The 10,620-nt window shown below is 40.6% G+C and overlaps 1 protein-coding gene across 1 annotated transcript; it reads right to left on the bottom strand.

Annotated features, from left to right (window-relative positions):
* Window positions 1-842: 842 nt before the first annotated feature.
* On the bottom strand, window positions 843-9,042 carry LOC131456023 (extracellular calcium-sensing receptor-like). Its single transcript, XM_058623976.1, has 9 exons — window positions 8,825-9,042; window positions 8,436-8,730; window positions 8,157-8,243; window positions 7,713-7,982; window positions 5,468-5,674; window positions 4,335-4,610; window positions 3,900-4,127; window positions 1,832-1,955; window positions 843-1,753 (listed from the first exon to the last, which is right to left on the bottom strand). Exons 1-9 carry the CDS (start codon window positions 9,040-9,042, stop codon window positions 843-845), a joined length of 2,616 nt encoding a protein of 871 aa, XP_058479959.1.
* Window positions 9,043-10,620: the final 1,578 nt, after the last annotated feature.

Genomic DNA, 10,620 nt, shown 5'->3' with positions numbered 1-10,620 from the left:
AATCTATTTGAACGGCATGGCTCGACTCCATTGGGTTTGGGATCGTTTCCATTAGTATAGTATAGTATAGTCATCATAGCACGGCTACATGAAACTGCTGTGACGGCATTTGTAAAGCAGTTTGTTAATTAAAACAGAAAAGTTATCTTGTCACTGTCCCTCTCTGCTCTACAGCACCAAAACCTCCAGCCAGGTTCCCATGCTCCTGTCTGGCAACATCTGCAAGCATATCTAGTCATCTTGGACTCTCCTTGCCAGCCACTTCTTCTGGGTTTCTCCCATCATAATCCCTCCATCAACTGGGAGGCCGGTTCCATTGCGGTTGGGGTGTACCTCCTAAATCCCACGACTTCTGCTACATTTTTAGCAAAGCCAAGGTTCAGGGGCTTTCTTCAACACTCCTTATAATGCATTTTGTTCCTCACCAATGCCCCTGCTGTCTTCCAAGATCTTGTTAATTACAAACTCAGAGACATGCTCAACTCCTTTGTCTTTGTTTATTTGGATAACATCCTTATTTTCTCCAAAAACCAAGGAGTTCCACGCCAAGTCTGTTTCATTGCTGGGAGAATATTGTGGCAGAAGGCAGTCTCCAAATGGACCTGAACTCAAAATGCCCCTCAGCCTACTTGTTCCTGGGTTTTCCATGGCTGGGCACAAATAAGTAATCATGTGAAATTACATTAACTCCCAACACCAGAATAATCGTTGGTTAGAAAAAAATAATCTACATCAATTTAAATACTTCTTATCAACATCTTTATTGCCTGTATTGTGATCTAGTAATTTCAACACAATTCTAAAATACAGAGCATCAGTGAGAGACAGCAGTGTTAACCATATTATGTTGTCGTCCCACGACCCATTATGGCTTTCTTTGTGTTTCTTTCTGGTCTCACAAGGATTATAAAACATTTGGGTCCAAACAGTGCCACCAAGAGGCCAAAACTAGAGGCTAGGATGGCAAAAACCTCTACTGCATCTGCATATTTGCCTGGAGAATTGATGTAAGCAGGGACAAAAGCCACCCACACTGCACAGAAGATCAACATGCTGAAAGTGATGAGTTTGGCCTCATTGAAACTGTCTGGAAGATTCCTTGCTAGAAAAGCTAACAAAAAACTGAGGATAGCCAGTAAACCAATATAACCAAGTAAAACTGCAAAACCAACTGTGGAACCAACTACACACTCATAAACTATCTTGTCACTGTGATACTGGGTGTTTTTATGAGGCACTGGTGAAGCAGAGACAAGCCAGACAGTGCAGATTGCTGCTTGAACAGAAGTCAGAAGCAGAACCGTCCCTCTCTGCTGCACAGCACCAAACCACTTCAGACTGGATTCACCTCCTGGTTTGGAGGCCCTGAACACAGCCAGAACCACCATGGTTTTCACCAGGATACATGAGACACAAAGCACAAAGCTGATGCCAAACGCTGCATGTCTTAGTTGACAAGTCCATAATCGGGGTCGTCCAATGAAGAGCAATGAACACAAGAAACACAATTTGAGTGACACCACAAGAAGAAAACTAAGTTCTGAATTGTTGGCACGAACTATAGGTGTGCTGCGATGATGGATGAAGATGCCCAGAACAACAACACAGATAAATGTGCCCAACAGTGAGGTGGTTGTCAAGCAGATACCCAGAGGCTCATGGTAGGAGAGGAACTCTGTTTTCTTAGGAACACAGTGGTCTCGCTGGGGGCTGGACCAGAAATCTTCTGGACAACTGATACACTCCATGGAGTCTGAGAAAAGAGAGAAAGTGATGAGATAAAAGTTCATACAACATCTCTGAACTGTGGTGTTTAAAACTGTACACTTACCAGTTGAATTGCTGATCTCTCCCTCAGAACAAGGGACACAGTCAAAACAACACTCAGGTTCCCCCTTCTTTCTGGCCATGCGGGTACCTGGAGGACAGCTCTCACTGCACACTGACCGAGGAGGCTGTGTGGAGAGAAATCTTTGTTATTATATCGGATGAGGGCCCCTCCAATCTTTTTCATTTTCCATGTACACAGAGAGTTGCTATACTAAGTCCATGGTCAAAACAAGCCAGCAGAGAATTTATCTAGTGAGGAAGCTGAACTGTTTTGAAATGTGCATGTTGATTTTACTACATTGTCTTTAAGAATCTGGTTATCTTTCGAGGATAAAAGCAGCATTTGTTACATTTTAAAGATCTGCTCCAGGATCATTGGAGTCAGGCAAAAAAAAATGATGTCCCTCTGGCAGAGGCAAGGAAGAAAGAAAGCCACCTCCATTATCAGCCAACCCCAACGCACTCTGGCAGATGAGTTTGAGTTGATGCCTTCCAGGGTTGTCAGCCACCATTCTAGATTTAAGTCTTAGTTTTAGTCTTTTGGACAAAAATGCTTATTAGTTTTCGTCACATTTTAGTCATTTCTATAGGTGATAGTTTTAGTCCAGTTTTAGTAGACAAAAACTCAAAAAGGTTTTAGTCCGTTTTAGTTGAAAACTATAGACCCTCTATAGTATAGTATAGTATAGTATAAAGTAGAGTCTTTTAAAAAATTCATTTAGGTCAATAAGTATTGGAGATCGCTGTTGGGCAGAAACCTTTAATCTCCATATTTCAACTTAGTTTTTTTTCCATGAGTTGATGCCTACTTCATCATACAAGAGTGTCACACATAAGTTGCGAAAATAAAATTTCCTCTGCCGGTGGTGCGCCGTGACCGAATCGAGGTCGGCTTGGAAAGGCTTGCGGCGAAGGTGGTTTACAGCAAACCCCCGCCCGGACCTCACTGCTTCCCGGGACCGCAGAGATATGCACTCGCAGCGGCTTCTCCCGCCAGCCGGCTTCTCCCCTCAGTGCATATCCCAAGTGCATATCCCAAGTGCATATCTCTGCGGCTGTTGTCGTTGGACCCAGAGGACAGGGTCCCTCTGTCCCCGGTGCGACTGTCGATAAGTGCGGACTGTCCTCAGTACGCCCCAACAGCATTGCATCACCAGGGCGGGGAGGTAGGGGTCGGCAGCGATGTCGCAACCCACCTGACCCGTCTTGAAACACGCACCAAGGAATTGTTAGGTTTTAATTGACAGATTACGTGCACAATAAGCAGAAATGTTGTGCACTTTGTTCGTCTGACAAACCACCCACTAACATTTATTTGTCTCTTCAGACTTTTTCGTCTCTTCAATGAAAACTCACGCACGTCTTGACATGTTTTCGTCATCAAAGATCCATGTTCATTTCGTCACCTTCTTGTTATCATCATGAAAAAAAGGGGCGTCAACGAAATAATTTCGTCATCACCATCGTTAACAAAAACAACACTGATGCCTACAGGTTGCCAGTACTATGCACCCGGTGTAAAACAAATCAGCTATCATCAGCTACTCATTTTAAATGCTACTTAATGTAGCATTTTAAACCTGACATGCACTTATTTATAATTTTGATTGTCCATCTGTAATTATTTTTGTTCACTGTTTCCATTACCTCTGTTCCCATTACTTAATTTTCTGTCAATCTGTTGATGCTGACTGTTGTGAGATTGTTCAGGCTGGTTGGATGTAATGTTAATGTGATGAGCTGCAAATGATTCGCCCTTTGGGGATCAATAATGGTTAGTGTGTTATTAGATGTCCTTTCTTCAACCAAAACAGAGGGTTCCAACAACTACACTGGAAAACTCTGCGTTACATGCAGCTTAAGCATTTTTGTGAGTAACATCCCAAGTCAAAAAATGTAGGTGTGCACATATATGTATATACATGGACATACAGTACCATCAAGTATGGGTGGATGATAACATTCACATAAGATGGACCATAGCAACCCTCTGTGGACTCAGAGGAAAATATGAATCTAGCCCAATGAGTGAGGCAAAGCAATGGTTGTCTATACAATTAAGTAGTAACCTGTTTAGATTCAAAGTTCCAGAAGATGTTGTCTTCATCCAGTGTGAGTTCTTCACCTTTGAAGGCTGACCTCTTAACCTCACCCACAATCTGGACTTCAGTTCTTCTGTCAGGGAGCCACACCCAGTTCATGATGTCATATATTGGTAAGGCATCACCATTTTCATCAAATGACACTTGATCACCATATGATGTGGTAAAGTTGACTTTTTCCAAGTAATACACAAGCTTTTGACATGAGAATCGGATATATAAGGAACACACAAACAAAAAAAAATACAATTACTGGTTGTTTTTTGGTTCTCAGCTAACCAACGGGTTTCCATTTACTCTAACTATTTATGAATATATCACATACTACATACTAAATTCAACTCTTGTCGAAGTTCAAAGGATTAAGTGAAATTAAGATTTGAATATAAACTGATATCTCACCTGCCATGGCTCCAGTCTTTGTAAATCAGCACAGGTGTTGTTGCTGAAAGGTCCTCTCCCTGGCTCACACTGCAGCATGTCATCAAGGGCATATGCCAGAGCGTACACAGCCTTATACACATTATACTCTGGCCTGAGGTTTGAAACATCAAATAACTCATTTGCCACATTTTCTATAACTTCCTGTCCAGTGCATAATTGTCCTCCAGCTTCCACCCAACCTGCTGGAGGTGGTGCAAATCTACACTGAAATGTGTGTTCCCAAAACTGATTCACCTGCAGGGGTGAGAAAATCCCATTTCATTGTTTGGGGATACAATAAACAGTAAAGTTTCAGTGTTTAGCCCTGTTGTTGTAAATAATTATAATAATTGTTCCTCATGAGTCTATAGTTTACTTATGTACACTTTTGTATGTTCAACCAGCAATGCCAGCAATGGCAGTGTTGGTACACAATGATGTTGATACACAAAATGACACAATATATAATCTAACAGAATATCCTTGCTCACCATTATCACTGTCTAATCTTCTAAACTGTACAAGGATTAACAGCTCAAAATAAATCCTAAGACATATACAATGTAGGTAAAAAACAAAACTGCATCAGTCTATTCTGCATTTATACATTTCATATATAAATTGCAAATACCTGTCAGCCTTTAGATAACTGAATAATGTCTATCTATCTATCTGTCTGTCCGTCCGTCCGTCCATCCATCTGTCCATCCATCTATCTATCTATCTATCTATTTATCTATATATGACGTGCTACTTTTGCTTTAGTATGATTTGACAATAAGCATAACCAGGTAGTGACATGTGGTTTTGCCAAACATGCCAGCAGGCTAAGCAGGAAAATGTATGTGCTTGTTGAACTGTTGTTGAAGTGGAGTAATAAATTACTTAATGTCCACTAACTAATGACAGTTTTATAATTAGCAATGAATGTTACTATACAATTTAAAACTATTAATTTGTGTTCACAATATTATTTTGGGGAAGACAACTTTATTGAAGGAGGGGCATGTCACCCCCGGAATTTAAGCCCTAGTTCACATGCAATGAAGTTCGTTTTCAAATTAATGACAGTATATTATTCTTACAAATATCAATACAAAGTGGATACTCACCATGTTATTTACATCTGTCTTGTTGTGATGTAGGTCAGGATGTATTTGTAACAGGAAGTCCCTGAGTCCTGGTATTTCTCCTCGACGGATGGCAATGCCTAGTGTTCCACCCAGGTACGGCATGAAGTGGGGAGTCTGGAGCACATCAACTGATGTCCAGGCTTCACTGGCAATCCACTGCAGGCCTGTCACCTTCTGCCTGACCACCTGCATATGTGACCAGCCATGAGAAAACCAGCAACAAGTCAGCCCAGCACAAATCGAGTAAACAAAGAAAAATCGATTTATTTATTTATTAAAATGCACATCAAAACTTCTGTTCGATCAGACGATCGTATTATAAACTGTACTGGGAACCTGTGAGCATCTGCAATTAATATGAATAACAAACCAACCTGATGTGCTTGAATAATTTGTGAATGACACAGCTTTGTGTATGAAGTATTGACTGTGATGCCAATGATCTCTCGGCAACTCACTGAGAGTTGGCACATCATCAGCTCATTCAGCAACAGACTGATCCATCCACACAACACGACAGAGTCACTTAAATGTATTTAATTTGATTTGATATTAGAAATATGTATCTATATTTGATCCTTCTAACTCTTAAGTATATTACCTTTCTTGTTTTTCATTTCATTTTACTCTGGGAACCCCCTGGGATCTCTTCATAGAACCCTCGTGGTCCTGAGACCTGCTATTGATAACCATTGTTCAAACTACTGCAATCGTTTATGTCCTGTGAGCTAACAGATATCAGATGTCACTGATGGGGTTGGACTATGTAAATATGATGATACTGTCACTTGGCTCCCAGAAGGTGTAAATCTTTGAGGCTAAAATTCTCCCTAAACCATATTGAGGAGTGCCTACATTTAAATGGCCACATCTTCTTCCTCGGCCCACTTGTTCCTAGGTTTCTTGTAGCTGGGCACATATTGAATTATCACAAGTTTACAAAATAATACCACATCATCAAAATCATTACATAAACCATCAACTCCTCACTCAGCTCTGGATCTGTCCCCCATTCCCTGGATGCTGTCACCCCCATCCTTAAAACACCTGGCCGCAACCCTGACATAATGTCCAACTTCTGGCCCATCTCCAAACTCCCTTCATTTGTCAAACATTCTGGAACATGTTGCTACCAAAATCAAAGAGCACCTCTCCACTAATGATCTATTTCAAAAATTCCAATCCAGTTTCTGCTCATAGAACAGCACAGAAACATCAATATTCAAAATTGCGAATGACTTCCTCCTCTTCTTTGACTCTGGATACCTCAGCATCCTCATCCTCCTTGACCTCACTGCCGCATTTGACACCTTCATCCTTCTCTCCCGTCTGGAATCCTGCCTCAACATCACCGGCTCTGTTGTCTCTGGTCTCTTGTTAAGATCATATCTCTCCAACAGTTTGTCCACATCAACATTCGTTGCATCCTCCTCATTTGCAACATAATTCGACGCTATGGCCTCCGTTTGGTATGCTGCTAGATCTACATCACAACCAATTCAATCAACCCCACAACATACTCCACCCTCAACAACTGCATCTCACAAATGAAGTCCTGGATGCAAGCACATTTTCTCCAAATAAACTACAATAAATCTGCCCACTTCTGCCTCACTCTGGACCAGTTCAGCTTGAACCCTGTCATCTTGACAGCCACCTCACCTCACTCTTCCACCTCAAAAAGATTGTCCACGTCCGTCCATCACTCTCCTTCTATTCTGCTGAAACACTGATCAATGCATTACTTCCAAAATTGACTACTGCAACAGCATCCTGTACGGGTTCACATCACCCCTGTCCTCCAGAACCTGCACTGGCTTCATATCTCCCAACACATCCAGTTCAAAGTCACTCAGCCCCCTCTCTCTGGAACTCATTACCCCAACCGACCGGTGACTTTTCTGACCTCCCCTCATTTAATCACTTCTCAAAACTTTTATTAGTGGTTTTACGTTAGTTGTGTCTTTTTTTTCCTTTTCTAAATTAATTTAATGTAAAGCCACTTTGGGTTCATGAAAAGCTATACAAATATTATTGTTGTTGTTATTATAGCAGTGAAGTATAATCTAGTATCCATAGTTTGTGTCACACTCAAACCTGTGTTTTTTCAAGCAAATTTGTATTTGTCCTGGTAAACAATCATATTCTGAAACCTTTAACCAGCAACATTAACAAATTACAGAACGGTTAAAATGTTTTTGCCTCATATTTTCTCAGGACTGACCTCTTTCATGAGGTTAATCACGCGACTCTTATTTGCAAACACAATCACCACTCGAGCTGTAGATTTCCTCATCACATCCACAATTCTTGTTAGTTCAGCAGGGTCGTCACCCCAGGGCAAAATCTCTGTGTAAGCCAGACAACCTCCACCAGATGGACCCAGATCAGAGTGAAAGGATCGTGCAGCGTGGACTCCATAATCGTCATCACTTATGATCAGACCTGCCCAAGTCCAACCAAAGTGTTTTAGAATCTGAATCATAGCGTTCACCTATGTGGACACAGACCAGATGGATTAGTGTACAGGCTGGAATCATCCTTTACTAGAAATCCTGCTAAACAGGTTCATTAAAGACTTTAATCACAGTCTTTAAGTATTGTTTATCTGTAAATGAGACACATATCATGAATGGTGATGGGGGAGGAAGCGGGGCTGGATATTCACCTGAAAAGCATCACTCGGGATCGTCCTAAAGAAAGATGGGAACTTTTGTCTGTCACTCAGGCAGGAACATGTGGCAAAATGACTCACCTGCAAAAATACGAAACAAAAAAACGCATATTCTAAAATACAGTTTGTTTGTTTGTTTTAAGGTTGATAATTCTTCTGTCAGAACTTCATTAATTACAGTTTAAATTAGTGCAATAGTTCATTCAATTTAATTCATAATAAATAAAAACATTTAACACAAAAATTATTAAATTAAAGGACTTAAAAACTTACCAGAGGCACTCTGTACAAACCTAAGACTGTGGATATGGCAATAGAACGTGTGGAGGAAGAATCACCCACAATCCCTAGGACTGGAGGAGATCCTACACAGTTCTCCTCTAATGTAACTTGCTCTTCTTGACCACTGACTAAGGACAGTGCTGCACGAAATCCAATTCCTAGTTGGATGCAGTTATCATACAGACTGTATCCCAGAGTCACATTAGGCAGCAGGTTGGAGTTTCTGTTGATCTCATCAATAGCAAAGGCCATGGTCTGAGCCTGTCGGAATCCTATAACATGAAAACTAACACAAAGATGTAAGTGTTTATTATTGCAAATATTTCATACAGTAACTGCAAAGTTATACATTTCACAAATACAGATACTGTCAGACTCACCCATAGCAGGTAGGCAGCTGTAACTCTGAGGTAAAAGTGAGGTCAGGATCAGCAGAAAAGAAGTTGATTGCAAAAAGTCCACCTAGAATCACATCTCCAGTTTTGTGCATCCCATTTAGATTAAACTGTTCGTGTAACTGACAAGAGGAGGAGGACACAGCAGAAGAAAAGCAGGAGAACATTAGCAAGAGCACCTTGTTGTTTAAAACAATCCTCATGACTTTACTCTGCTTTACCCTTTTCTGCGTTCAGTCCTTTCACTACATCACCTATTTTATTGACTCATGATAATGTTTATACTTACGCATCACCTATCAGAGCAGAATAACTAGCAGTAGGGGCAGGTCCTCAGCAACGTCATGTGTCAATTACATATCGTTCTTTTGTCATTTATCTTTACAGTGCAACTGTTTGTATTTCAAGTTTTAAATTATAAAATTTATTTTATCAGATCAGTGTGTTTATAAACACACGGAAGACTTAAAATGGACGAATAGATATGATAACGCAAAATTATTTTAAACTGTAGCTGGGTGGACAGGCTGAGGTGGGAGAGTAAATAATTTCATAAATATATGTTTTTGCTTATAATTGACTAATATCTTGACACATCTCCTCAACTATCTAAATTGTCCCTTTGGAAATGAAAATCCATGCAATCCATGAAATGCAATCCATTTGAACACAACCTTTGAATTCACCCTCTACAGAACATCTGTCATCGTTTGGCCATCTATGCTTAATATTAACATTATTGAAGGAAAATCAGTAGTAAGCAAAATTTGAATGAGACTGAAACCATCTTTGTAACTCCTAGTTTCTGGACGTTGCCAATCTTCATTCAAGTGAACTTTACTGGTCAACCATTATATATAATTAGTGTTTAACTTAATTTCTGAATCATAGTATTAGATGAAACTCTGACTTGCCATGAACTATTTCGAGAAGCTCATCAAGCAGGAGATTATTGCAGGTAGAATTGTTCTATCCACTTCTAAAATCCCTTTTCCACCATACAGTTCCAGCAAGACTCGGCACGGCATGCTTCGACTCCACTGGGTTTGGATTGTTTCCATTAGTATAGTACTTCTTCAACATGGGCAGAGTCATCATAGCATGGCTGCATGAAACTGCTGTGACGGCATTTGTAAAGCAGTTGTTTTCAGTGTAACTGAATCTTTAGACCCCGTTAATTAAAAAGATTTGTTCACAGAATCATTCAGTACTTCCTGCATGACCAGAGTGCAGACTTCATCTGGCACAGTTATTGAACTGACAGAAGGGGTGGTGATGTGGCTCGGCGCTCTAGAGCCCTGCTAAATACGCCAGACTCTTCTGTTAAATGATAGAGATTTTAGACATTGCCTTTGCTAAATGTTGGAGATTAACACATGTATTCAGGATTTTAAGTCTTTTTTTTGGAAATATTTTTTTGACTTTAATCAACAGTACAGTGGAGATAGAGAAAGGAAATGGGGAGGCAGAGAGGGGGGAACAACATGCAGGAAAGGGCTGCCCGATATGAACTGGGGGTACCTGCAGTGAGGACTGCAGCCTCAACATGGGGTGGCAGCTCTACAAAGTGAGCTAAACGCCACTCCATATTTTTAAGTCTTTTTCACTGATCTACAGTTTTGCTTTCATGACTCAAATTCTTTGTCTTTGTTTATTTGGATGACATCCTCATCTTCTCCAAAACCCAAGGAGTATGTTCACCAGGTCCTGTCTGTGCTCTAGCACCTCCTAGCAAACTCCTTGTTAATTAAAGCAGAAAGGTTTCAGTTCCACGCCGAGTC

This window comes from Solea solea, chromosome 3 (genome assembly GCF_958295425.1).
Source record: "Solea solea chromosome 3, fSolSol10.1, whole genome shotgun sequence".
Taxonomy (NCBI): Eukaryota; Metazoa; Chordata; class Actinopteri; order Pleuronectiformes; family Soleidae; genus Solea; species Solea solea.
This window is presented reverse-complemented; position numbering and strand designations above follow the sequence as displayed.

Coding starts and splice junctions, on each gene's coding strand:
- LOC131456023 (XM_058623976.1), bottom strand. CDS start 9,042: ATGAGGATTGTTTTAAACAACAAGGTGCTCTTGCTAATGTTCTCCTGC. Junction 4,611..5,467: donor AGACAGATGTAAATAACATG/GTGAGTATCCAC, acceptor TCACCCCTGCAG/GTGAATCAGTTTTGGGAACA. Junction 1,754..1,831: donor AGAGATCAGCAATTCAACTG/GTAAGTGTACAG, acceptor CTCTTTTCTCAG/ACTCCATGGAGTGTATCAGT.